This window comes from Chanos chanos, chromosome 7, assembly GCF_902362185.1.
Source record: "Chanos chanos chromosome 7, fChaCha1.1, whole genome shotgun sequence".
In the NCBI taxonomy this organism is placed as follows: Eukaryota; Metazoa; Chordata; class Actinopteri; order Gonorynchiformes; family Chanidae; genus Chanos; species Chanos chanos.
This window is the reverse complement of record NC_044501.1, coordinates 23,353,550-23,380,721: the sequence shown is the minus strand read 5'-3', so window position 1 is coordinate 23,380,721 and position 27,172 is coordinate 23,353,550. Positions and strand designations below refer to the sequence as shown.

At 41.4% G+C, this 27,172-nt stretch overlaps 2 protein-coding genes across 3 annotated transcripts; one reads left to right on the top strand and one right to left on the bottom strand.

Moving 5' to 3' along the window:
• Nucleotides 1-430: 430 nt before the first annotated feature.
• Nucleotides 431-12,498, bottom strand: rab22a (RAB22A, member RAS oncogene family). The gene is made up of 7 exons (XM_030780128.1): nucleotides 12,233-12,498; nucleotides 10,197-10,276; nucleotides 9,712-9,793; nucleotides 6,023-6,094; nucleotides 5,216-5,322; nucleotides 4,090-4,199; nucleotides 431-2,659 (listed from the first exon to the last, which is right to left on the bottom strand). The coding sequence occupies exons 1-7, from the start codon at nucleotides 12,266-12,268 to the stop codon at nucleotides 2,556-2,558; spliced, it is 591 nt and encodes a 196-aa protein (XP_030635988.1). The 5' UTR covers nucleotides 12,269-12,498; the 3' UTR covers nucleotides 431-2,555.
• Nucleotides 12,499-12,814: 316 nt separating this feature from the next.
• Nucleotides 12,815-25,631, top strand: ppp4r1l (protein phosphatase 4, regulatory subunit 1-like). Of its 2 annotated transcripts, none has more exons than XM_030779894.1 (20): nucleotides 12,815-12,848; nucleotides 14,296-14,340; nucleotides 15,035-15,164; nucleotides 16,242-16,348; nucleotides 16,472-16,614; nucleotides 16,894-17,040; nucleotides 18,577-18,684; nucleotides 19,276-19,341; nucleotides 19,987-20,145; nucleotides 20,448-20,572; nucleotides 20,846-21,357; nucleotides 21,722-21,951; nucleotides 22,648-22,707; nucleotides 22,824-23,009; nucleotides 23,308-23,469; nucleotides 23,677-23,777; nucleotides 23,897-24,017; nucleotides 24,582-24,716; nucleotides 24,906-25,047; nucleotides 25,185-25,631. In XM_030779894.1, the coding sequence occupies exons 1-20, from the start codon at nucleotides 12,842-12,844 to the stop codon at nucleotides 25,328-25,330; spliced, it is 2,832 nt and encodes a 943-aa protein (XP_030635754.1). In that variant the 5' UTR covers nucleotides 12,815-12,841; the 3' UTR covers nucleotides 25,331-25,631. The 2 variants fall into 2 exon arrangements, with proteins under 2 accessions (XP_030635754.1, XP_030635753.1); XM_030779893.1 differs by having other exon boundaries at nucleotides 22,821-23,009.
• The last annotated feature ends 1,541 nt before the right edge of the window (nucleotides 25,632-27,172 follow it).

The following is a 27,172-nucleotide window of genomic DNA, read 5'->3' as shown; positions in this document are numbered from 1 at the left end:
ATTTAGAGAGACTGAAGTGAAGCCAGTTTTGCCAGTACATTTCCAAGGGAACACACCACATGAATCTCTGTTCTCTGAGAAGACATGGCAAACCTGCCACGGATGCTGTCATTTTACACTGCAAGTATGCACCATTGCAAAATTAGATTTCATTTTTTACTAAAGTACCAGAAACAGAACATAGCATCTGCGAGGTGAACCACTGGTGAAAGAAGTAATATTAGTCCGAGGTTTGGGCTGACCAGCATTGTCATTATCTGAACGATAAAAGATGGAGAGTGAAACAGGCTGTGTCCTGTACGATCACTTTCTCCCTTCATTTATTACACTAGCGCACTAGACACAGCGGAACACAGAACTGCACCCGCGCGCACATACACACACACATACACAAACACACACACACACACACACACACACACACACACACACACACACACAGTGAGAACTTCATGTCTGAATAGTGACAAAGAGAGGCCAAATCCTTTAGTCTTTTTCATCTCAGTGAAAACTAAATGGATGTTTTTTTCTTTTTCCTCTGAGGTTAAGGGTTCTCTTAGAAAACTTGTTTTAACTGCTTTTCACTACAGCCACAGAGTGAGGACCTGGATGGAGGTAAAGACAGAATAATAACAGCCCAGTGGACATATCAGACCAATAACTGGAGTAACAAAGTGGACAAATCTGGTGATAAACCAGCCAGTATATTTCTGAAGCGGCATGTCCATTGTGACATGAAAAACTTTTCTGTTACTTTTCTTTTCCAAAACAAAGTTTCAGTTTCAGTCTGTGGTCCTTTCTGAGACATGATGACTTTCCAGATAATTCTTTTCATCCTGAGCCACACACTAAACCAAAGTTGTATGTGCAAGCCAACACTTAGTCTCAAACAGGCTGAAAACATGTTTATGAGACAATTAAAGCATATTTTACATGTCACAAAAGATCGTCTGATCCAGGAGGAATCATAAAAAAAGAAACATCAAGGAAGGGGAGGTGACTTTATGCAAAAATAATGCTAAAGCACAATAATGCTAAAGCAGCTTAAATACGGAGTTTGAGAAGCTCTCAGACACAACTCAGGTTTTAAAGGGGCTTCTGGTAGAGCACTGAAACACTGGAAACATAATATGCTTACAGAATTCCAGCAACTGGTCTGGTCTCCGGGCCAGTAAAGCAGAGATGTGGAAAACATGGGAACAGTTGGAAAAGTTATATCGAACAATCCTTAACTGCCAAACCTGTCAGTGCTCTCACAGCCTGGGCCCATTTTAAGTCCATCTAGAGGAGCAGAGCATTTACCAGCGTGCACACACACTGCAGATAAATGTAACTCTAAGGACCTCAGACCTAAGAAGGTCCAGATTCACTGTCAGAGGGCCAGACTAGGCTCTGGTTTCAATTAGAAACTGACCACTTCTCAGGCTCCTCCCCTGTGGTCTGAAAACCTGTAGACGTACTCAAACAGGACTGTTTTGGCCAATCCTATCTGAAAATTCAGATGACACCTAGTTAATGTGTTTCTGGAAAATTTAAAGCTCAAAGCAAGTATGATTAAAGATGTGATGAAAACAGCCACACCAGTATTATGGTCCTCATCTCAGCAATAAAGTGACATATTTTAACTGTAATTGAACAAAACAAACCATAAAGAAAACATGCTTACGTGCTAAGGCAGCGAGAGAGATCATCAAGCAGTGTGAAAGCTTTCTTAATGTTTGGAGAACAAATATTTAAACAGATCAGTCGCGCTTTTCAGAGTTTTGATTCTGGATTATTTGACAAAGTCAACACGAACGTGGAGTCAGTTTCACCCAGGCAATGTGGCTCTGTTTCCGGCCAGGGCAGAAAGACAGGGCTGTCTTCATCCGACAGAAACATGGACAGAGAAAGTGCAACCAAAACAACAGTAACATAAAAGCTTTAGAGTCCACTGTTTGGCACGCTTCAGACACATTTGGAATCTCCAAATACTACGCCTTTGTGTGGGAAAACATCAAAAATTGAAAAGGGACATGTTGTGGCAGAGAACTCAAACACATGTCAATGTGCTAGTTCCTGGACTGGCAGTGGGATCTCTATAAGGTTAATCTGCATTTATGTTTCGTTTTTATCTTCTTCCTTCAAGATCTATAAAAGTTGTGTGTCAGGGAACAGGGGAAAAAGAGAGAGAGCTGTGACTTTGAAGTCTGGAGGCAGTTGTAACCGCTGCGGACTTGGACGTGATTAGGAACAATGTACAGTTGGGGAAGGAAACTTTCTTTTTTCAGATTTGGAAGAGTTACAGGGTGACAGGATGTGCAAGGCTGCACAACTGAAATACCAATGGGTTTTACCAGGGGCTCTGTCTGGGGAAAAGAAATCCACACTCAAACTGCAGACGCTGAGAGACAAGGCGTTTCTAACACAGTCGTGGTCCCCGCGTCCTCCCACAAGGCAGTTCTACATTACTGCAGCATTATGGGTGATGAGGTGGGCCGTGGAGGGAAGGTAAGAGGATACAGGTTGTGAGAGGAGAAAGATGATGGGGATTAATGTGGCAGGGCTGCGGTGTATCAGCAGCAGGGGCGTTCCCGGGCTGATTCAGACTGCTGTTGACGGAGTTTAAAACCTTTGATACCAGATCCTCCTCCTGAATCTAAAGAGGGAATTCTCTGACCTGCAGAGTAAAAGAAGTGATCAGAGTTAGAATTCACACAAACAAACCTTTCATCCTAAATCTCTAACAGTCTCTAACATCAGGAAACCAACAAACAAAACCTTTCATCCTAAATTTCTAACATCAGGAAACAAACAAGCAAACAAAATCTTTCACCCTAAATCTCTAACAGTCTCTAACGTCAGGAGACAGGAGCAGATCATGTGCTCCTGTCTGTGTGCGCCTGATTGGCATATTTAATGCACATGGACTGTATAACTGCATAACTGTCCTCTTTTTAATGTGGTATTGGCTGTGAAAAGGCAATTTCCTTAATGACAACTTAAAAAAACATAAAAAATATCTGGGCACTGACAAAATGAAGCCTGAATAACCCCAACATAATTACAACCTAAATAAACAACATTTAACAAAAAAACAGACTTCACTATAATGTCTATTCAAATCAAACCTTTTGTGTCAGAGGAAGACAGATGCACTGAAATTATGTGCGCCCACACACCTGTTGTAATTTCTGAGTTAATAAAGCAATTAAAATACTATATGTTTGGCCAGCAGTGTCAGACACAAGTCCCCCAGTAGTTTGGCTGTCATGGACAGATGAAGAAAGCTTCAGTTTGCTGGTGTTTCTCAGTGAATAGTGAGGACTGAGAGACAGAACATTACCTACAGTCAGCTGTGGTCAAAAGCACAAATACCTCGACTGCTGGACTGGCTTAAAATACAGGGTCAGACAGACAAGAAACCGTGAATCAGGTAACTGCAAATAAAAATCAAGGGCATAAGAACGTCATGGAGATGCATACGTGGCCAGGTGTATAAACCCCATACTCCAGCTAAACACAAACACTGGTGTATGGTGTGAAGCACAGAGTCAGTGGTGAACTGGGCAGTGGAGAGGTGAGATGAGTCATCCTTCACCCCGTTTTCTGTGAGCACAGGAGGGTACATGTGGCCAACGCCTCCATCCCTCTAAAAGAGTTCCAGTCACTTGTGGAATTTATGCCAGGGATCACAGAAACTGTTCTGCTACCTTGTCTGATAAAACCCTGTTAAAGCACTATATATTGACATTTCATTTATTTTGGCCAGTATCAGTATTTTGAAGGACAACCAAATACAAATTAATAAAAAATAAATCCCTCTACCATTCCCCTCCCTCCCAAAAACAACCTAGCAACTAAACTGGAAGATTATCTAAGAATATAAGGTCCTACACAATTCCTGAAATCCAAATCAGAATCTTAAGCTTATAAACCTCACACAAGCCCTTGATCCACATCAGGACCTGAATCATGACGGTATGTGTAGAACAAACAAGCTTTAACCTCTGGTGTTAACTCAACGTGTTAAGCATTTCCCTGCATTTTGTTTTGCCCTGGTTTGTCGTTTAACTGAAGACCTGGTTTTTCCAGGGACAGGCTACTTACTTATCTCTATAAAGATTTCATTTATGTTAATGGCATTCTTGGCACTCGTTTCCACGAATATGGCATGGATAGAGTCGGCATAGTCCTTGGCATCCTTCTCTGGCACCTCCCTGCACAGAAAAGGCACCAGAAAACAAGAGAGGAGGAAATAATGATCCACAGCAAAAAGGATGGATCAGCATGAAGACAAAGCTGTACAGAGGAGAATATTACAACATTAATCTAATGATACATTACTTTCCCAACATCCTTATGGACTGGTGGACCATTTCTGTACAGTTACATACTTTGTTCAAATGTGCGTTCTGTGAGAAAACATAGTGTCACCCCCCATCCCCCATTAAAATGGTATATCTCTTTCTGCCTGATCTATGTGTGTCTCTGTGTTTGTCACAGCCTGGCACTGAATACTACACTGGTCAGTTCTGTGACAATGGCTCTTCAGTGGTGGACTGGGCTACGATGACAGAGGCTCCACTGAGGCTGTACTGTGAGTGGCCCTCACATCCTCATCACCTCACAGGACACACAGACACTCATCAAACTGCACCCCTACCACATCACATCAAATGGTGTGTGTGTGTGTATGTGTGTGTGGGCTGGGGGGTTGCACAGAGGCTGCTGATAGATCTGTTTTCTGATGAGGAGTGATTGTAAGAGCATGTAATCAAATAAAAAATTCTACCATTAACAGTTTCTCCTCTCATCCACACTCCTGAGCTGCATTACAATGGGATCTTGACGTAAATTAAATATGGATAGTATTGTATGAAAGTCAGCAGACTGTACTAGATTGCATTCTGCTTTGCGCTCTTATTTCAGTGGCTACAGAGATGTTTCCAGTTTTATTTGAAACTTGATGTGGTGAACTGCTGCTCACAGTCAGCGCTGCTGTGTGGCACCGTCACAACCTCTCACGTGTCAGCGTCCTGCTCAGCGCGGTTTTCAAAAGAAAACATTGAGTCTCTGACTAAGGCCTAAGCGCCAAACACAACAACTGACAAACCCGAGACACGTTATGACTCCAGTGGGAACAGTTACGCACTCCTCAATGGAATGATGAATCACATATCATTAAAAAGATATTTTCCCCCCGAACGCAGTTTTCGTTTGTAAGATGGGTCACCTGGCATCGGATAGGTCACACTTGTTGCCAGCAATGGCCACCACTATGTTGGGCGGCCCATGCTGGCGGAGCTCCTTCACCCAGTTCTTCAGAGTCTGGAAAGATTCCTGGAAGAGAAAGAGAGAGAGAGAGATGGATGGGATTGGAGAGTAAAGGTGACCTTATAAAACGTTATAAAACGATTTCTCGGCAATCGCCAGACTGCGTCTCTGGAACGCTCTGTTGGGTCTAAAGCAGGCCTGCAGAAGTCTGGCCTGACGGATGAAAAGTGATTCTCATACTTTGACAGAGTTAACATTTTAACTATGGTCAGAAAGCCAAACCAACATAGCAAGAGAGAGCTGTGCTACAGCGCCTAAATCTATTTCACTCTTAAAACAATGATTTTACTTCACTCTCAAAAAAAAAAAAAAACTGTGCCTGAATGAGAACTACAATTTAAAAAAAATATTATTTTCAAATAATGAACATTTTAAGTGGACTACCCACTAGATCTAAAGAGAGAGAAAAATAAAACGTAAAGCCTTACATGAACAGATATGCTTTCTGCACAGTACAGTGTAGTGAAATGGAGAGCAGTGAGACAGGAGAATTAAAATTTCATTATTAGTGTAACACAATAAGCAAGCTATACACTGATTTCATCCAAAACTCAGATTACACTGTGACTGAAATTCCTAGCTTCCCAATCATATATTACACAAATCTGTTCTTTTTCTATCATAAATGTGTAGTGGCAGCACAGGCCTTGGAAAAGAATGAAGACTGAACGAAATTATGGCGGACAGCAGGAAAAAGTTCCGGTACCTCTTTTGTGATGTCATAGACAATGATGGCGGCCGCAGATCCTCTGTAATACATAGGTGCCAGAGCCCGGAACTGTGGAGTGGAGAACAGAACGCAGCAAACTCCTTTAGGATAGCCTCACTAACACAGCCAGTCTCAGTTCAACCCTCATGCTTATTTTACTTCCTCGCACTGTCAGAACTACTCAAAGACTCCAGCAGTGATGGAGCCCTGATGCTTTTGTGATTTATTTATATTCCAAAGTCATCTAATCATCATGTTACGAAACTCTGTGTGAATCACAGCGCAACCACCTCTAAACTCCACTCCAGAGTTATCTTGTGTATTCAGTTACATGAAAAGGGCAGTGAGGATGGTATGCATGTTTTTACACAGGCTAACCACTTTATATATATGTATGTATGCATGTATGAATGTGTATGTATGTGTGTGTGTGTCAGGAACAGTCAGTGGCCAGAAGATAGTGGTAAAGGAATGTACTAACTGCTCCACATGCAGGGAGATAGGCCCCTCCCTGTGGAACAGTCAACTCTGATGAATTCAAGATATAGAAAAATATGAATCACCAGGGTGGGTAACAAGTTCTGCATGAGCACTAATGTAAAACATTAACGTAAAATACATTCTTCTTGTCAAACATGGCAAGCAGACGCTTTTAGGATTTGGGAACACCTGCAGAACCTAAGTTATCAAAACCCGAACTGGATCAGATCCACTCACAAACAATACCTCAGCCACGACTGCACACCACTGGTTTGAGTTTTGGTGGTTTGAACACATTGCTCTTAACAGGGACGTTGGGGGACATCACACTATTTACTGAATATCTGACTGGAGTTTGATTTTTGAAGTTTCATAATATTTTCAAACTTGGTATGGTCATGTAACACACAACCTGCTGGTCACTCAGGGCATTCCATACACCAGTGCTGTGAAATGAAAACCAAATTTACAATAAATTTTTCAAAAATGTTGAATTACAGAAAGATTGTCTGGCTCATTACACCCATACAGGCTGAAGCAGAATTTTTTTTCCTTGGTTAACTTTTTAAACTGGGGTTGTTGAACAAACTGCTGTCATGTTGTGACAATTTTGCTCTGTAAATGTGAGATCTGTTCACCATATGGGTGAAGAGATACTTTAAAACTGACAAAGATGTGAAGTAGTGAGTGCACCCACACACTCTTGTTAAGGAGGAAGATGACGACTAATAAAACCAACGGACACTGCAACTCAGACTAAATCCCTAAATATTTCAGCTAAACAGGACGTTATTACACAAATTAAGATGAAAACAAAACCATGTAAGCCAAAAGTGACCTGATTTAACAAAACGCTACTTGACATGGTGTATTAAAATGATTACACAATATGGATTTACTTAAACAAATGGTTGTGTCTGATAAATATAACTCCAGAAACAGAACGACCCCCTAAGACAGAATGGTTCAAAGGATGGAGATTCACAACATTACAAACATGCCTCTGCTTTATTTTAACATTTAATATGACACTGGGACAAGCTAAGAGGGAAACCTTACAGAAAACCCAAGTGGCAGACACTAATGGAAAGCTCCATGGGCCTCGTGTTTGGGCCTGGGCTGGCAGACGGCAGGGAAGGCCTGACGGAGCCCTGGACTCCGCACCCACACCCACACATGTGGGAGTCATCAGGACAAAGATGAACGCAATGTGTCAAAAGCAGTTAGGCTTTCCATATTTATGGAAGAGAATATTTTGGTTTCAAAAACCATGAGAAATCTAAAAAATACAGCACAATAAGAAGCAGCTCCGTGGCTTCCCACCCCCTCTAGTTAATGAAGAAAAGTGTTTATGATTCCCTTCTCACTCTGGCCTTTTCTTTTAAAGAGTGAGAAACAGACACCGAGATAGAGCAGGAAAATGGGGGGGGGGGGATATACTCTGGCTTTTACATGTTCATGGCAGATTTTCTTTTTTATATAATATTTCCCATGGCTTAAGTCTTTTTTTTTAATGTCGCATTTAGCAAATGTCCGGTGCAATAAAACTCAAGATGAAACATGCAATGTTCAGTCCTTCTCTCAAAGCTGGATGGGCTTGTTAACGCACTCACATAATAAATGGTTATGCATGGGTGACGGCTTGCACTTACTGGTATAAATTACAACATCTCATAAAATTACTAACATCATAAATGTTGTAATATTAATCTTACTTAAGAATCCAAATTTAAGGTGCAAATTATTTTATGAGTGTACTATAGTTATGAAATGAAAATGTAAGTGTGTGTGTCTACAGTGCGTTTGACTACAGACATCCCATCAGCACTCTCTCTTTGAATCACATATCACAACAAGAGCACAGTTTTTGTGAATGCAGACACAAATGGTCACTCAGGATAAAGGCAAAACTTTCCTATTACTTTCCTACAGAATTAACAATTAGTATTATCAGTTCTAACAGAATTAACAGAGGTTACATGTCATTTTTTATTTGCTAAATCCCTGCCTTTGACCGTTTTGTCCCCATTTTTACATTATTTATTTATTGATTGATTTCACACACACACACAATATAAACAGAAAGGAAGGAAACACAAGAGTGACCTTGTAGAGTTCTAGCATTTTTCATCCTGTTTCAGTGGTTATTGCAGATGTATTAAAAAAAATAAATAGAAAAACCAACCATTCCTCTATGCCTTGATATCTTGCTTGTGTTTTGAGACTACAGCAGAAAGAAAGAAAAGAGAAAGAGAGAGAGAGACAGAGAGAGAGGGGGGGGATCCCAAGAATGCTTTTTTTTTTAGTTTTTAAATGTATTCTTGTGAAGGTCAGGTTAAAGGGACAATGAATTGTGAAATTCACTTGCTGCCTTAAAATATCTGAAGTGGCAAACATCGGTGAGAACTTTCAAGCACTGAGAAAATAATGATAAAAAAGATTTGATAACAATCTGCTCATCGGTGGGCCAGAAGAGAGAAAGACAATAGCACAACAGCAACAGCACTTTGTTTCCCCATCCTCCTCTCCCCAAGTTTGGAAGGTCCCTGTATTTTAAATCCAAACCCTGTGTCCTATCCAGAAGGATGAGGCAGAGTGCATGTATCCCCTGCAACAGAAAAAGTCAGCCAAATGCCTCTAGTACAGCTGTCAATGCCTCTACTCACATGCCAATGCCTCTGCTCAGATGCCAGTGCACAAGTGTCTCCATGGGAACATAGTGCATGCAGAGGACCCCTTGGATCCACCTGTAACAGTATCAATGCCTGACAGAAGCTACACCCCCAGTAAAGAGGTATAGCATAAAGCTGAGCCTCCCAGAATACAGGCAGTGGTGTCTGTCTGCTAGCATAGCTGATCCAGGCATAGTGTCTCTCACATACAGACCTGCTCATTAACCACTGTGCCAGTCTCCAGCCATGTCTTCTGTCATGTTTGCCCCCACCAACACCCCCCCCCCCAACCCCATTTAAACCTGATTTTCTTTCTTTTTTTTCCGAACCAAATCAGTCACCACACTTCAAGTGTGAAAAATGCTATGTCATCCCAGAATGGTCATGTCACCAATCTATTTTGGAGACACTTGGGCTCATGACAGAGCAGGTCACCTGGTGACACTGAGTGTGTTTCGTCTTCAATGCACTGACAGCTGTGTGAGATGACTGCGTGGATATTCTGAAATGACCAGGACACGAGGTTGGACTTACCCTCTCCTGTCCTGCTGTGTCCCAGATCAGAAATTTGTGGAGTTCATTTTGGTACTGCACAGTCTTTGTCATAAAAGATGCTCTGGAAGGCAAAAACACCAGTACAGTCATTTTAATGCTTAGTGTAAAGCCTGCTGCAGTGTTGCTACATGACTCAGAGGGCATCTATAGTGAGTGGCCAGGACCGCAATTCCGCATGGAGTGTAGTGCTACAATGAATCAATCTATAACCTATAAGAGTTCATAAAACATAAAATAAAACTTTAACCAAGTCAGAGTCAAGAGGCTAAATTAGCGTAAATCAGCTAAGAGTTAAATTGAATGACAGACTACATAATTTACAGCAAAGCTATCTTCAGAGGAGGCCAAATGAACATATTTTAACACAGAATAAATAGGAGAAATAGCCTTAAGTACAAAAATCACTGGAGAGCTGCTGGAATTGATCAATTCTGTCTGTTCACATGCAAAAACGAGGTTCTTACCCAATCGTTGGATTAATGTTAGGGTCAAAACTGTCCTCCACAAATCTCCATACAATACTTGACTTCCCCACTCCTGTATCCTAGGAGATATTGGACAAGCTGGGTCACTGTGAACTCCTTCAACCTAATTATAGTTTACTGGCTGAAAAAACTAAACTAAATAGCTTATGCCATGAGTGTGTGGAATCAGTAGTAATGAAAAGAGAAAGAGGAAGTGCAAATCAAAAGAAAAATCCAGGAGCTGTGGCCTTAAAAACTGCATACCCTTGAAATATCATGAAGTTGCTCTTCAATGTCACAAAAGGCATGTTTCAATCACTTTCATTTAACGCGCAGATGAACTAGGAGTTCCATAAAAGAGTGAGTGTTCATGTGGTTTTAAATTGAAACAGGCCTACAAAGCTGTTATTTGGAATTTAAAGTTGTTCGCAATCAATGTAACAGAGTACCGACCTCTTCTGCTGATACCGTCCGAACGAATAACATTGGTAGAAATTCTGTCTAATAAAATTGCATGGCGCGTCTAATGCCAGTTGTTTTTTCCCCAGAGTTCAAGGATGCTGTCAGTGAAAGGCGCTCGGGTACACTATCTAGTAGAATCAACCATAACACGACGGTATCCGTGTACGTGCGTATAGCTCATCGGTGTGCTAAAGACAGGACGGTTGATGAGTAACTCGCCAGGTTACGTTATTTCCCCTGTCAGTAAACATGATCATGGTGGTTATAGCACTCCTCTTATTTAACGTTTCCACGCCTTAGTCTGTGACGGTTTACCTGCCAGCCACTTTTTAAAACATATTTTCTGGTGAGTAGCAAGAGTGTATTTAGCTGCTAGAGAGCGGTAATTGCGGCCCGCTAGTATTGCAGCGGCAATCGTCAATTTGGCAGCTTGAGAGCGAACAGGCAATAACGGGACCTCTTGTTTACACTTGGCTGGTGTTTTGTTATCCCAGTTTATGATAACATTGCCTCCGGATATACTGGTGACGGAGAAATTTAACTGAATAGCACCTTGGTCGCCGGAGAAAATTAATTTAGTCTAGTCATGGGATCAAATGCTTTTAACCCTGGAGTACTTTACGCAGTAGATAAAGCTTATTGTGCAGATGTAAATATGAATATAACGCAAAAGTCTTATTTATTTTCACTCTGTAAAGTGCCCCATTAAACAAGTATCTCCTCCCTCAGTGGGGCAGAACTCTCTGTCTTTAAACAAGGGTCCAAGTGATACGATACCAGTGTTTACATATTTTGGCCATCTAGTTAGTCATAAACAAAGCTCCACTTTAGCTCAACAAACCCACCACTTTAACAACATCATGTGACTGCTTAAATGTAATGTAATAACTTTCATATTTGCACTCGGAGTGACAAATGTTACACCTTTCAATCTTTAACAGAAACGATTTTCAAATACCTGTTTGTTTGAAATTAAAATGCAACTATTCACAGGCAACTAAAAATGAATTAGTTACTGAGCGCAAAAATCTGTGCCAACACACTCCTCAAATGCTGCCGCCAGTTACTTCTAGGCCTATCAGTCAATCGTCACTGAACTTGAGATCGTCCAACAACTTGTGACTTCGAACCTTTATACTTTATGTACGTCTCATCTACCACTTTATCCACTTACTAACGATGACAGTTGCGAAACAAGAAAGTCTGGAGGTATTTGAGGCAATGTGTAAATATGTGCAACCATATAAATTATATATTCCACTGTGATGCAGTGTCATTTATTTAAGAGTGGTGTTGAATGAACATGCCAATTTGATCAGTGCAACTCTGTCAAATGAAATACGTTTTGAATTACTGAAAGTTAAATATCAACTGCAAGAGGCATATTTAAACTTTTGTGGGCCGACCGCCACTGCAAAAATCGATGTTATGGGCTGTACGATACTCTCTTGAGAAAAGCTTTACATATTTAGAGATTGACTGTAGTCAGAATAAACAGCCTATTAGAGTTTAAGCATGTTTTAACGTTTATGTCACAATATTATACCGAAATCAATACACAATAATTATCTTACCCCAAGCAGACAAACTTTCAACTCTCTCAGCGCCATATCGATCTCCAAACTGACACAGAGGTAATCAACATTCCCAAGACTTGCATATAGCTCTCTTCTGCAATTCTTATTTCTACTGACAATTAGCCTTTGAGCTACAGTACACTAATAAGCTACACCAATTTTGAACCGTGGATTGCCTGAATTCATGCAGAAGACATGACATTAAATTCTCAGACTGAATAATAAATTAATACGCAGTTAAATTTGTCCGTTTGACCAGCTGCACATGACGTGATGGTTTAATCAGAACCCGTAACTAGTCAAAGTATTTCGCAGTTTCGACGGCAAGAAATACACAGGCGCCATCTTAAACTATGGCTGGCATGTCACGTGATTTGTAATTGTCTTGTTGTTCCTTAAAAATGTCAGTTTACGTGCCAGTTTTCGCTGGCTTTATGTGTCATTGAGTTATTGTGTATTATAAAGTTAAGTTTACACCCGTGCGTTGTATGTGATATCCGTTAAAATAGTATCAGGAAGTAACTAATCTACTTCAAGGAAGTGGTTTGTAACATAGCCTACGACCAGACTGTCAACGCACCTTATAGCCGGACCGTGTAAATCAAAATGGAAGGTAATGTTAACGTGCTGTGTAACTTAAACCTGTTCACTTAGGGTTTAAGTCTGCATTGTTAAGTCTAGCGTGATGTGAAGACAGGTTATTCTGTGGCAAGATATTGCTGTTGATTTGTTTCTTACTGTAAGGCAAACCATGCTTTTAGCCGGGTTGTTTGTTTGAGGTCTGTAGCTATTGCTGGAGTTAGCATTAGCTCACAAACTGAGGTATCCTTGCTATCTCTGTCAGTTAGCCAAGCTATTGCTAGCTAACCCAGGTTTAGTTAATAAGCCGTGTTGAGAGAGGAAGATGTTCAATCGCTTTTTCAGTTTGGTGATTGATTAATCCAAATATGTGACTATACACACATATGCGTACTCAGAGGTGTTTGGGATTTTCTTTTGTTGTTCACTGTTTCATAAATGGACAATGTAAGCATAATTCGATGTTTTGCTCTGAGGAGATTGTAACCTAAACACAAATGATCTAGATTAGCCAGTTAGCATTTCTATGTCATTAAACTTTAGGATAGCTAGCGTTGACAGTGCAACCGGTCAAAATGCTTCATGTTTATTGGCGTTGTACAAATCCGTTCCAGAACATGGATTATGACATTTAATAGTTGAATATGAATAAAGCAGTAGTCTGATCTGTAGTTTCCTTACAGAGTTGTTGGATGGTTACCTGCGTAATCTTTTCTGTTTGAGGAGGTTGATGTGTCTACCTTTGCCACTTTCCGAGAATGTCTTTCGTGGTCTCTCTCTTAACTTTCCTTTTGCTATTTTTAACCACGTTGAGGAAATGTTGTTTTATTATTATTATTATTGTTGTTATTTAATTGTTACGCCATACTAATACATTGGGGTCATTCTTTATTAGAACTGACATTTCGATCTTCTAAGATTTGATCGTTAACCTCCCTCTTAAGAAGCTAGCAAGAGTAATTGAGATTGACAGACAGTTGAGTCGGTTGTTATAAATCAGTGTTGAACTTTTAGAATTGTATCGTGTTGTGAATCCATTGCTTGATATGCTGAGGCGTTGACGGTGCTTAAATGTGTTTCCGGATATTAGAAATACGTGCTGACAGCTTGTCATTACTAAATGAATGACGGAGTGCTAGTGTGACAGAGGAACAAATCTTGTATAGTGAGTCAGCACAGGACTAACGCTGGAAATATGCATAGAAACCCATCGTATTACATCTATGTTTAGTCTCACACACTAATGAATGGATGAAGTGGAGGAATGGCTCCTTTAAAATGTTCGACTCTCACTCAGCTGCACCAGTTGCCCAAGTGAATGATGTGATTTATTGATATCTAATGATGTCTGTATTTTTGTTATATAACCATTTAAAACGGGACCACTGTTTGTGACTTTGTAAATAGTGTTAATTCACTTCAGCAAGAATGTCTTGTTTTCACAGTTATTTAAAGTATTCCCTTGATCTCTGTCCTCGTAGGCTTGTCTTTATACTTCGAAGACAGTCATGACGATTTGGATGACAGTGAGTATTCATACCGATTACTGATAACACTTCCTTTGGCTTAGTGTAAGAAAAAATCCAGTCAGATCTGAAACAATTTGAGGTATGATGAACATGACTCAAGAAATGATAGAAATTTTTGTTTTTGGAACTTGCCAGGGTTCATATATAGTTATTTTAGGATTCACTCTAACAGACGTAAGGAAGCCTCAAAAGGGTTAGACCAACATCATAAACAGATTAATAATAGGAGATCATTCCCCACAGAGGAGATACTCAGCTCTGGTTAATACATTTCTCTTCGGCACATAAGCATGTTTCACGAAAGAACCATTTAGCGCCTAGGGTATGGTTTACTGTTTCATAATGATGAAATCGAAGTATGCTTCAGCCAAACAGGTGACCCTCTTCAGAATCCAGTCTGTTCAATGAGAGGTTGTCTTTTAGTGCACTCTCAAAACACCTTCTCATCATATTTTTATGCTTGGTTACTGTTCAGAATGCTCTGTGTTTTAGAGTTAACAGGCTCTGACTGACCCCTGGAAACAGGAATATGGTTACACTGATATTGCCTTGGGGGGGGGGGGGGGGGGGGGGGGGCGGAAGACAACTTATCTTTTCAGTCATAAAGTGTCTGCATGCACATGTATGCCTTTTCGATCCTGTTTTCTCTCACATATGCACTGAAACACTGAAGGTGTATCTCCATTTGCAGTTGGATTTGATGACTACGGCTCAGAGTGTGATGGGATTCGAATAACAGCGTTTCTGGATGCAGGACAGGACAACCTTACTCCGCTGGGCCGGCTTGAGAAATATGCCTTCAGTGAGAATGTCTTTAACAGGTACAACAGCCACACTGGATCTAAATTCACAAAAATAAAAAAGAGATTATATAAGAACGAGTCGTATGTCCTCTTACCTTTCTTTCCCAGGCTGCTTTGTATTTGTGCTAGTTGAAACATGCCTCATAGATTTCCCTAAGTGCTGTTTTAGGGAGAAAGATGAAACAAATGAAAGGCATGCTTTTGCTTGAGTTTCGGGCTGTTTTAAATTCAGAGAGAATTATGCGAGGCTGTGAAACACATTGTTAGTAATGACAATGTTTTGATTTTTTGTTTTGTTTTTTCAATCCTGAATGGAGGACAAAATCTTGCCAAATATGCTTTAGTGGTGTCTGCTGCCCATACACAAAGCATAGAAGAGACATGGATTGTATTAACTCCAGAGTGTGATTTTGGTGTAGGCAGATTGTATTAACTCCAGTGCCATTTCAGTGTGGGCAGATTCAGTTAACTCTAGTGTCGTTTCAGTGTAGGCAGACTGTATTAACTCCAGTGTCATTTTTGTTGTTGTTGTTGTGTAGGTAGATTGTATTAACTCCAGTGTTGTTCTTATTGTGTAGGAAGATTGTATTAACTGTGTTGTTGTTTTTGTGTACCAAGTTGCAATGTGTTAACTATCTTGTTACTGGGGGGTATTCCAGAAAGCGGGTTTAGTGAAAACTCAAGAGTTAGTTAACTCAGAGCATGTAGTAAACCTCCTAATAGAGGAGCCCTATGGCTTCATTTTCCTAGCATGGAATACCCCCCCAGTTGTTCTGTAGGCAGATTGTGTTAACTGTGTTGTTGTTGTTGTTGTGTGGGCAGATTGTGTTAACTGTGTTGTTGTTGTGTGGGCAGATTGTGTTAACTGTGTTGTTGTTGTTGTTGTTGTTGTGTGGGCAGATTGTGTTAACTGTGTTGTTGTTGTTTTTGTGGTTGTGTGGGCAGATTGTGTTAACTGTGTTGTTGCTGGTGGTTGTTGCTGTGTAGGCAGATTCTATTAACTGTGTTGTTGTTGTCGTGTAGTCAGATTTTGTCAACTATATTGTTGTTGTCGTGTAGTCAGATTGTGTTAACTGTGTTGTTGCTGTTGTGTAGGCAGATTGTGGCACGGGGGCTTCTAGACGTACTGCGTGAGTTCAGCGACAATGAGAATGACTTCATCAGCGTCATGGAGACCATCGGCAGGATGTCCGAGGATGGAGGTATGTGTCACCACTTTTAGCCTCTGCCTGTTCGTTTGATTGACCATTCACATAACATTGAGAGTACTATGGTTTTGTGTGTGTATGTGTGTGCACGCTCACACACCTGTATTTGTACCCCAGAGCCCACAGTGCGTGCAGAACTAATGGAACAGGTACCAAACATTGCCATGTTCCTACACGAGAGTCGCCCAAATTTTCCTGATGCTTTCTCTGGATACCTGCTGCCTATCGTCGTACGCTATCTCACTGACCCCAATAATCAGGTATGTCTTTGGCATCACTACTGTAGCCTTCATCATCTTGTATTCACACACACTTGTATGCACACATATGTTACATTCATACCACATGCTATAATTCAGCTGTCTATTCAGTGCCTGGATTCGTAAGAAATTTAAAAAGAAAAATTTGAGCTGGGTATTACATATTTAAATTTTCATTTGTGCCGTGTGATCAGGTATATGTTAGCGTAGTGTAATGTATTTAGCAGTGGTATTGACTGAGTAGTTGTTTTTTTCTTTGTTTTTTTTTTCCCCCCACAGGTGCGGAAGACCAGTCAGGCAGCCCTGCTGGTGCTGCTGGAACAGGAGCTGATCTGTAAGACAGACATAGAGGAGAAAGTTTGTCCAGTGCTGGTGGAGCTCACTGAACCCTGCAGTGATGATGACTACAAGATAGAAGCTGTAGCGGTGAGAGACTGCAGGCAAAACACTTGATCTAGGGTAGAGCCCGACCGATATAGGGTTTTTAAGACCGATACCGATTTCGATATCTGAGGATTTTAAAAATCCGATAATGATATGCTGGCCGCTATTATTATTATTTTTCTTTTTCCCCAAAACACATAACACGTACAAAGATTTTCCCTAACATTTGTTATGTGCAGTTATTTAAGAGTCCTTACAAAGATAACATGACGTAATGCAGTTTAAAATAAACTTGTTTTATTGTCATAAATAGCACTTTGAACAAACATACAACGAAATATATTAAAGTTTTGATAAATAATGCAGTAAACTGATATATTGACCTAGAGTAAACGCTGCTGTTGAATGCATCTTATACTACATGACCGTCTGCAACTAGGACTTGCAACTTTGGGATTTCGCACTACACGTTTGAAAGAGAAGCCGTTTGGCTACCACCAAACCATGTTGAGATGTCTCCTCTGGTTTAATTATTTCCAGTGCGCTGACTATAACTACAGACATGCGAGTCGCAGATATATTTAACATTGCTTCATTTAGGCCAAATAAGTTACACGCTATAGTTTAACTGCTCATTAACGATAGCGGTCTTCCACTGATAAGCTGCTGTAAGTGATTTTGCTAGAGAATTTTTAGAAGTGACGAGAGAGAAGCAATAGGACAGTTGTTTGTTTACTCGCTAGAACTGCCACACTGTTTCATAAATAAACCTACAGTCAAGTTTGTCAACCGCGCCTACACCACTCAACAACTGTAATGTTACAGTCCTGGCTTTCACATTACTACAGCAAAACCAGGCATGGCTGACATGTCGTCATAACATGGTTGAAGGATCCATCTGTAATATTCACATAGAATATACTGGTAAGACTTGTTTAACAGCAATATTATAAATATGAGATGGTAACAAATATCCCTATTGGATGCTGAAGTATGCTTCATTGTTATTGGTCCATAGCACCAGCAGATGTTTGTCAGCACAGTCTCAGGGCGTGTGAAGTATGCCTTCCTACAAGACAGTCATGTTTGAGTTGTAGCAAGTTGTTGTCTGGAATTAATCTAGGTACATATTTTACCAAACAAGACACCATCCTCCCTCTCTCAGTTTAATTTTTAATTGCAATTTGTCAGCCATTATAAACGCCGATACTGATTTATCCGCAATTAGCTCATATCGGTCGATAATATCGGCACGCCAATGCATCGGCCGGGCTCTAATCTAGGGCTTTATGGGAATCTTGTGCCGTATTTGAGTTTCTGTGTTCCTGGAAAAAGTCGTCACTGCGATTGCTTGTGAAAGAGGATCATTATTACACTCTGTGACAGCACAAACACATACATCGTTTCTTTTTATTGTCTCTGATGAATATAAAGTTTGTCCCTGGTTTTGATGTTAGTTTGCTGTGGGTGTGTCATGGTGAGTGAGAGTATGGGTGTGTGACAGTCTGCTGTTTATGGCTGCTCATTGAGAGTGAATGGATGTCTGACAGACCATGTGCTTTGCTCCCACGGCTGTAGATCATGTGTAAGTTGGTGAACATGCTGAGCAAAGACACCGTGGAAGACCTGCTCCTGCCTCGCTTCTGTGAACTATGCAGCGACGTTCGACTCTTTCAAGTCCGCAAGGTAACATGAACCCCCCCCCCCCCCCCCCCCCCCCCCACACACACACACACACACACACACACACACACACACACACACTGCCCCCCAAACTTCAGCCACCCTCTCACAATCTACAGTACAATCTGTTCATCCGCAGGATTCAGGACCAGTGTCTGTGGCAGGTCAGAGTGTCTGGTACAAACTAACTACCTAATTGTCTCATTCCCACAACATGCAGCATAACCAAATGAACAAACTCTCCTATTCCTGCAACAGGCAGCATAACTAACTAATTAACAAACTCTCCTATTCTCATGCGCAGCTGTGTTTAGTATGTTTATGGCAGTTATTCACATACTGCATGCCCATTTGTTAAAAGAATGACTCCCTATTTGGAGTTGTGTTTACCCCTACTCTCACAACAAGGTCATTTCACTGAGAGAATAAAGTCATGAGTGTTTTTCTCTGTTTGGAATGTTAATCTCATCTTGTAACTTGTGCAGTGTTAGCTAAGATACTGCAAAGCAGAGCAGGGTATTTTAGCTGCATGAAACTGCTGAAAATTTCATTCCAGTGAACTCAATAAACTGCTCTCCTTGTCTCTGACAACAGGTTTGCGCTGCAAATTTTGGAGAATTCTGCTCAATTGTAGGCCAAGAGGCAACAGAGAAATTGCTGGTGAGAACATATTCATAAATTAATGCAGATATGAATCAATAGAGAGTTCCCTGATTCAGTGACCTAGAAGACAGTGGTATTCACACCAGGCTAAGATTTGTAAGCAGTGTTCATTCTAAGCAATGTGAGCACTTGACATTCACATATTTCACAGTGCTATTTTAGATCATCAGCTTTCCACAAAAAACACTCTAAATCGAAGTTTCCAGGCTGAGTGTAGTTGACTTGAACACTTACAAGAACTCCTGGCAGGCAAAAGTTTTCAGTAAACATGGAACAATTTAAGGAAAAAGTATAAAAAAAAAAAAAGAGATCCCTTTAAGTTGTGCTGACAGGGTAAAGGCAACTGGTGAGGCTAATCCTGCTTATTTTTAGTTTGTGTCAGATTAATGAGCCATTAGTGAACAGGTGAGTAAAATGCTTCTGGTCCATTGTGTTTTTACCCTGTATGCCAGTTAGGGGTTCCATAAATTACATTTAAAAAGTTTGGAATATTGTTTATTCTGGCATAGTTGATCTTTGAGTTTGGGAAGCTTCCAGAATGAGAGTGAAAAGTTAAAGGTTAGTGGGTAGATAAGTGTGTTTGTGCGGTGTGTGTATGGTATGGAAAGTAGTGGTGCTTACTGTTTCCTGTTGATGTGACAGATGCCAAAGTTCTTCGCTCTGTGCTCAGACAGTCTGTGGGGCATTCGCAAAGCTTGTGCAGAGTGCTTCATGATTGTCTCCAACTGTACATCTCCTGAGGTGCGACGTACTAAACTGTCCCCCCTTTTCATCAGCCTCATAAGTGACCAGTCTCGCTGGGTAAGACCAGTCATTCTCACACACTTCTCTGTAGATTCCAAACCAGAAATGCTCTTCCAGTGAAGGATCTGGCCCTGCTTGGCAGCTAGAGGGGAAACATGGGGAAAGTGCTGGTCTCCATTTAAATGCATGTAATGGTTTTGTAGTGTTTGTGAAATGTTTTTTCTTGTTATCTCTCATTTCCCACAGTATTGGCTAATGTATAGTCTGAATTACCTGTGTAGATGTGCTCTGTACTCTTTTAACCTGTTGACAAATTCCATGCTTTCCTTTACATCTCATTCCTCTTTAATGGATCCCAGGTCCGTCAGGCGGCGTTCCAGTCTCTGGGCCGTTTCATCTCCACATTTGCCAATCCCTCCAGCACTGGCCTTCACTTCAGAGAGGACGGCATTTCCAGAGAGGTCTCCCAGTCACTCTCTGAGAGGTAGGTAACACTCTCTGCTATACACACACACACACACACACACACACACTGAGGATGTCATTCCACCGTCTGTGCGCTTCTGATAGATCCAGTCCAATAAAAACAAATTTCCTCGAGATGTTTTCAGATGTCTGGCTTTTCACCTGCATGATTCCCTGAAAAGCTTCTATGTTTGGGTATCCAAGCCGACCCTAAATTTACAGAATTTGTGGATGTTATGAATGGATTCCAGGCACATGTGCAAACCCTTTGTGTAATATATTGTCTCCATAGCAATGAGCTGCAGATGACTCCTGCAAGATGTGAGGCGTCTGATAATGCCAATGAGAAACAGATCCAGCCAGACACCAGCTCAACACCACCCTCAGAATCACAAACGGCACCACCATCATCATCATCATCATCATTATCAACGTCAGCGTCACCATCACCTGTGCCTGCAGCAGACAGGCGTCAGGACTCATCAGGTCCCGTGGCTGTAGTGTCGGCAGGCCCCGTGGTCTCAGCCCAACCCAGCAGTGCTCTGGTCCTGACGGAGAGCTCAGGCTGTGAGAACGTGGCCCAGGGGCCCAGTGAGGCAGAACCAGACTCCTTCACTTCATTTCTGTACTGGAGACCTCCACTGCCTGACATCACCCAGGACCTGCTCCAGCTCCTCCACAGTGACAGTGGCCCCGAGGAACAGGGTGTCCCCAGCTTGGATGTGGAGGGTCCTTCCACCAGCTCACAGATCCAGAAAGTACTGGACTGTCTCCAGCCCCACTTAGATGACCCTGACGTGCAAGGTGCGTATGTGTGTGTGTGTGGTTTTTTTTTTAAATCAGTACATTTTTAATTTATTACGTAAACAGTACTGTATTTACAGTGTGTCTCTTTTTAAATATGCCAGACTGGGCTTTAAATGCTGGGCTTTTTTGCAATAAACAAATATTGTTTTGATGTTTTTAATTTGTATTGAAGTACAGTTTAAGGTAAAGTTGAAGTATATTTGAAGTGTGTTTGGAATATTTAAAGTTTAATTTGAAGTAAAGTATAATTTTGAATGGAGCGTGTGTCTGTATATGCACCTGTGTATTTACAGATGGAAAATGTATGTGCACATGTGTTTAAGTCCTCTTTGTAAGTTTATGTGTGTGTGTGGTGTTGTAGCTCAGGTACAGGTGCTGTCTGCGGCCCTGAAGGCTGCTCAGCTAGAGAGCCAGAGTGAAGACATTGAGCAGGAGGAGATGACGACAGAGACCAGACACTCTGACCTGCCACAGACACTGGTCCTGAATCCTGCGGATGAACAGACGAACCCCGAAACACAGCTCCCAGAATACCAGGGTTCCCCTCCTACCTCACCACTTCTCATGGATCACTCTCAATCCAGTGGTTTGGTGAGAAGCTCTGCTGTCAGTTCATCCTGAAAACAAGCAGTTCAGCACAGTGTGGTCACTCATTAGTCTGTTTCAGTATTTCTGACAGACGCTCTAAAACGCTACAGTAACAATCAGCTCCTCAGTTGTGTCTTAGTGTGTTAAGTCTCAGCTATTTCCTCATACAACAACCTATCTCCACATTTTCACAGCCAAGCAAGCTGGGTTCAGGGACAGGGAATTAGGGACTGTTTGACTCACTGAAAACATAATAGATTTTCTCTCAGGAATCCTGAATATATTGAATGTGCTTTGTGATATTTTTGGAGGAGGTGAGGTGGTTTCCTGCAGTTGTTATCTGTTGGACAATAGAAAGAATTCACAGCCCCGCTTGTTTGTTTGACAGTGGTTGTTGTATCTGTTCTGTTGCCTTGGAAACAAACAGGTCACAAGAGAAAATTTGAACAGTTTTTCAGAAAACAAAGTTAAATGTGTGGTACTGTGTTATTTCGTTTTTTGTTTTTTTTGGTTGGAGGCAGCCTTAATCTTAGATATTGGTCTGAAATGACTTGTCATTCAGCAGAACTTGTGTTATGAGTCCAAGTGTACAGTTTACCAGATCAGTCAGCAGCAACAGCATAATGAAATGAGTGAGAATATGTCTGTTTGATGCTGTGATAGAGGTGGATTATAATGTCTCTGTGCATCTTTGGACAGGACCTGATTGAGAGTGTGGAGGAGGAGAAGGACTGTGAAGATGAGAAACGTAAAGTTCAGGTGAGTTGGTTATATTCCTGACTCTCTCCTCTCTAGCCCCACCCAGTGGTTGACTATATTACTAACATATATACTGATTCTCTCTCTCTCTCTCTCTCTCTCTCTCTCTGAAGCAGGATGTGATTCCCCAACCACTGTTGGATCAGTACCTGTCAATGACAGACCCAGCTCGGGCCCAGACAGTAGACACTGAGATAGCCAAACACTGTGCCTTTAGTCTGCCGGGTGTGGCCCTGACACTCGGCCGACAGAACTGGCACTGCCTGAAAGACACCTACGAAACTCTGGCCACCGATGTGCAGGTCACTTTCGCTCTCCACTCGCTTGATTTTACACAACCACCCCAAACTTGACATTCATCACACCTATACAGAGACAATCAGTTACAGGTTAAAGTACAGCTACAGTAATGTTAGAATAATGTTACAGTACAACTACGGTAATGTTATAGTAGTGTTATGGTAATGTTAAAGTAATGTTACAGTTCTGTCACAGTAAAGTTAAAGTAATGTTACAAGAATTCTACAGTAATGTTAGAATAATGTTATAGTAGTGTTGCGGTAATGTTAGAGTAATGCAGCACTGCTGTTGTCAAAACAGTGGAAAGTGCGTCGCACCCTGGCCTTCTCCATCCATGAGCTGGCAGTGATTCTGGGTGACCAGCTAACAGCGGCAGATCTTGTGCCTATCTTCAATGGTTTCCTCAAAGACCTGGACGAAGTTCGGATAGGTGTCCTCAAACACCTCTATGACTTCCTTAAGGTGAGCGCCTTGAACAAAGTGTCTGTCGTCTGTCACCCTCTCCTCAAACAGTGCATTTAAACCTCTTCTCTAATGACACGGTAGCCTATTGACACTGGGTTAACTCCTCGTTGGTTGTGATTTGTGACCCTGTTTTTGTTTCAGTCTTCAGTCAGTTCCGTAGAAGTCAGTGTGTGATCATTAAAGATACTGAAATGTCTTGTGCAGCTTCTTCATGCAGAGAAGCGGAGGGAATACCTGTACCAGCTTCAGGAGTTCATGGTCACGGACAACAGCAGGAACTGGAGGTTCCGCTATGAACTGGCTGAGTAAGTATCTAGTTGGACCTGTTTGCAGGCATTTTAAAAGCTGTAGTCTGATTATTGTAGCGAAGCTGGCTGGTGTGACAGCCACCCATGCTGAGTTTGTCTGGTTTGCTGTGCTCCAGACAGCTGATCCTGATCATCGAGCTCTACAGTCACAGTGACGTGTACGACTACCTCAGACAGATTGCCCTCAACCTCTGCTCTGACAAGGTGTCAGAAGTCCGGTGGATCTCCTACAAACTGGTGCGTGATATTTTGTTTCACTACATATCCCACAGGTCTTCTATGACCACAGGGTTCAGAAATGTTGTATTCAAGGCAAAGAGGTGACACTGGTTGATTCTGAAGGCATCTTAAATTGATAGTCCATTCACATAAACTGTTTTGATTTCCATTCATCTGCAGTTCTGTAAAGCAATACGGATAGTTTTGTATATAGTGTATACTGTATGTATGTTAGGTTTAGCTTCTGTGTGTGACCAACAGTCTCAGTGTTAACCCAAAAGACACAGAAAAACACTCATGGTGGTTGTGTCCAGTCTGAGCTATGATATTAGCTCACATTTACAATTTACAATTTATCATTTGGCAGACGCTTTTAGCCAAAGCGACTTACAATCAGTGCATCAGTCGGATTCCTAATACCTCATAAGCAGGCATCACAATAAGACTGAGCATCAGTATACCCCTTCGTATTGCGCCCCTGGAATACTTTGACAAACATAGATACAAGACAGGACACATGTCCCTGGGCTGTCTTGAAAAGTGTATTTTGATGTTGTTGTTGATGTTGTTGTTGGTGTGTAGGTGGTGGAGATTTTGCAGAAGCTGTATGCTTGTGGGGCACATGACCTGGGTCTAAACTTCATTAACGAGCTCATTATCCGGTTCTGCCATTGCCCTAAGTGGGTGGGACGTCAGGCCTTTGCATTCATCTGTCAGGCAAGTATTTCAAACCCCTCTCACAGACTGATAATACAGTTTAATTTACCACCGCATTATCAGCACATAATTTCACTTTAGGAAAACAGCTGAAATTTTATTTATTTTGTGTCTTAAGTGTCAAAGTAACGTGTGACTTCTTGTGTGGGATTGTGGGATGAGTGTAGTGTTTTTGTTTTTTTTTCTCAGGCCATTGTTGAGGAAGATAGCATGCCAATGGCCCAGTTTGCCCAGCATCTCCTCCCCAGTTTGTTGAGTCTGTCCTCTGACCCGGTGCCAAACGTCCGCGTCCTGGTCGCCAAGGCGCTCCGCCAGAGCATCGTGGAAAAACGTAAGAGTTCCCAGCTTGGCTTTTACTCTGCATGGAATTTATCTTTCCATTTCCTCGTTACTTATCTTCACATTCGCTTGTAACTCGTGGTCAGTGCTGAGCAAGGTTCATTAATGTGACTTTTTTTTTGTGATCAGCATACTTCAAAGATCCTGGCAGCGCGTACTCGGATGAGTTGGAGGAGGCAATAATGGAGCTGCAGACAGATAAAGATCGAGATGTGCGTTTCTTTGCCAGTCAGGACCCCAACAAAAACGTCATGAACACAGTGGCTCTAATCTGACTGGGCCTGCTCCCCACGACAAGCAGCAGAAAGGACGCTGGTCCCTGAAACACACGTTTTGTTTTTTTTTAACGCTCAAATGGAATCTGCTGACCATCTGTCACACACTTTTAATATGACAGAAAGTCACACTCACACACTGCACAAATGTCAAAACCTTTTTCAAATTTACACACTCACGCATCGTGTGCATACACACACACACATACACTCAGAGGACCATTCAGATGGAGCTTTGTGGCATAGAATCTGGGCTCCACTGAGGCAACTGTATGCAACATTTTTGGGTGAACAAACAAAGACAACCCCCCCCCCCCCCCCCCCCCCCCCCCAACAAGAACAAAAAAATCTTCCTTTCAACTCTACAGGAGTTTAAGACTTTTCTAATCACTCAAGTGATAAGCTGACTCTCCAAAGCTAACATGAACATTGTTGTTTTTCTCTCTCTGTGTTTTCCTTCTCTCATTCATTTCTCAAGTGGAAGACTGCAGACAGGTGTGTTTTTCTGATAAGTGTGATACTAACTCAGGGGGAATTTTTGTCCTCAGAAACCACTACAACTTGGGAACCTTACCGATCATCCCTGTTTTTAACTGTCTTACTCAGTTACTGTTTCTACAGGCCCAATCAGTCGCTCGTGTTGGAACGATTTGTTGTACATTTTTGGAAATTAATGTTGTCTTCTTACATGCGGGTGCATTTTGGAGAGGATGGCCCGTTGCTGCAGATGGGTGGAGATCGTTAATATACCTCTGTGCATTGAGAAACATGGCCAGTGTAATTTGGGAGGGGTTGGCATAGCAATGGCATTATTCTTCTTTTTTTTTTTTTAATCTGTTCACAGTTTTTCTGTGTTTGTGTTGTTGGGTTGTGCTTTTTTGTGTTGTTTGTGAATGCTGGTGGATACAAAGGGCTGATGACCAGAAGAGGGCGCTGTAAGACTTCAAATCCTGGTTACAGTGGATAAGGAAGTACCCTTAATCCTGAAAAGGCAGTTACACCTGTCAATCAGTAATAGTAGAAGATACCAGTCTTAAGCACACCACTCACCCTTTTTTGAGTTGTCTCCTCTAAGCTTGTCCCATTCAGGTTGACTAGAACTAAGTGTTCTTACTGTATGTGCACAGGTGAAGAAATTGGATAGATTTTTGTCCCAGGGTACGGTTGGCATTCTGAGCATTTACCATTGGAATACAATGGCCAGAACATTGTATAGAATTAGCCAGCAGTGGTACATGTGCTCAGAACCAGATACTGTGTATATTGTTGCAAACAAATGGAATAAGTCTGCACATTGAACAGGATTTAGGTTATAGAACTCAATGCCAGTGTTTGGATTTTTTTTTTTTTTGCATTTTCTGTGGATCTAATTGGGAGCAGTCACTTTTTTTCTCTTGTCTGTATTTATCTATGTCCCATTTCTCTGTGGGTTTTACAGCACACCATGTTGACCATGGCCCATAACTTTGATATTCCTCTTTGATACTTGTGGCAGTGTAGTGGGAGATCTTAAACTCTTGGCCCAAGCACTTCACGGTCAACAAACCACCTCATCAGGCTTCGTCTCCAGCTTCTGGTTTTCTAATGTGGTACAGCTGTTATTATATGCGTTTGACGAAAGCGATTTTCCCTTGTCAATTATGTATTATGTATCTTGTTTTTGTTTTTTTAATTACATCCCAACTTTTCAAGTTGCAATGGTTGTAATTTTCAGTGTCTTCTAAAAACGTTTTAAAATGTTTTATGTATTATTTTTAGTATTCTCTCTAATTAAAATGATAATATAAATTGAAGCACATTACGGAGATGTGAATTATGTTGAACACTTGTTCTGTTGTCTGG

Coding starts and splice junctions, on each gene's coding strand:
- rab22a (XM_030780128.1), bottom strand. CDS start 12,268: ATGGCGCTGAGAGAGTTGAAAGTTTGTCTGCTTGGG. Junction 6,095..9,711: donor ACACAGCAGGACAGGAGAGG/GTAAGTCCAACC, acceptor TCCACTCCACAG/TTCCGGGCTCTGGCACCTAT. Junction 2,660..4,089: donor TGAAATCTTTATAGAGATAA/GTAAGTAGCCTG, acceptor TTTACTCTGCAG/GTCAGAGAATTCCCTCTTTA.
- ppp4r1l (XM_030779893.1), top strand. Junction 16,615..16,893: donor TCACTGACCCCAATAATCAG/GTATGTCTTTGG, acceptor TTCCCCCCACAG/GTGCGGAAGACCAGTCAGGC. Junction 20,146..20,447: donor TAAGTGACCAGTCTCGCTGG/GTAAGACCAGTC, acceptor AATGGATCCCAG/GTCCGTCAGGCGGCGTTCCA.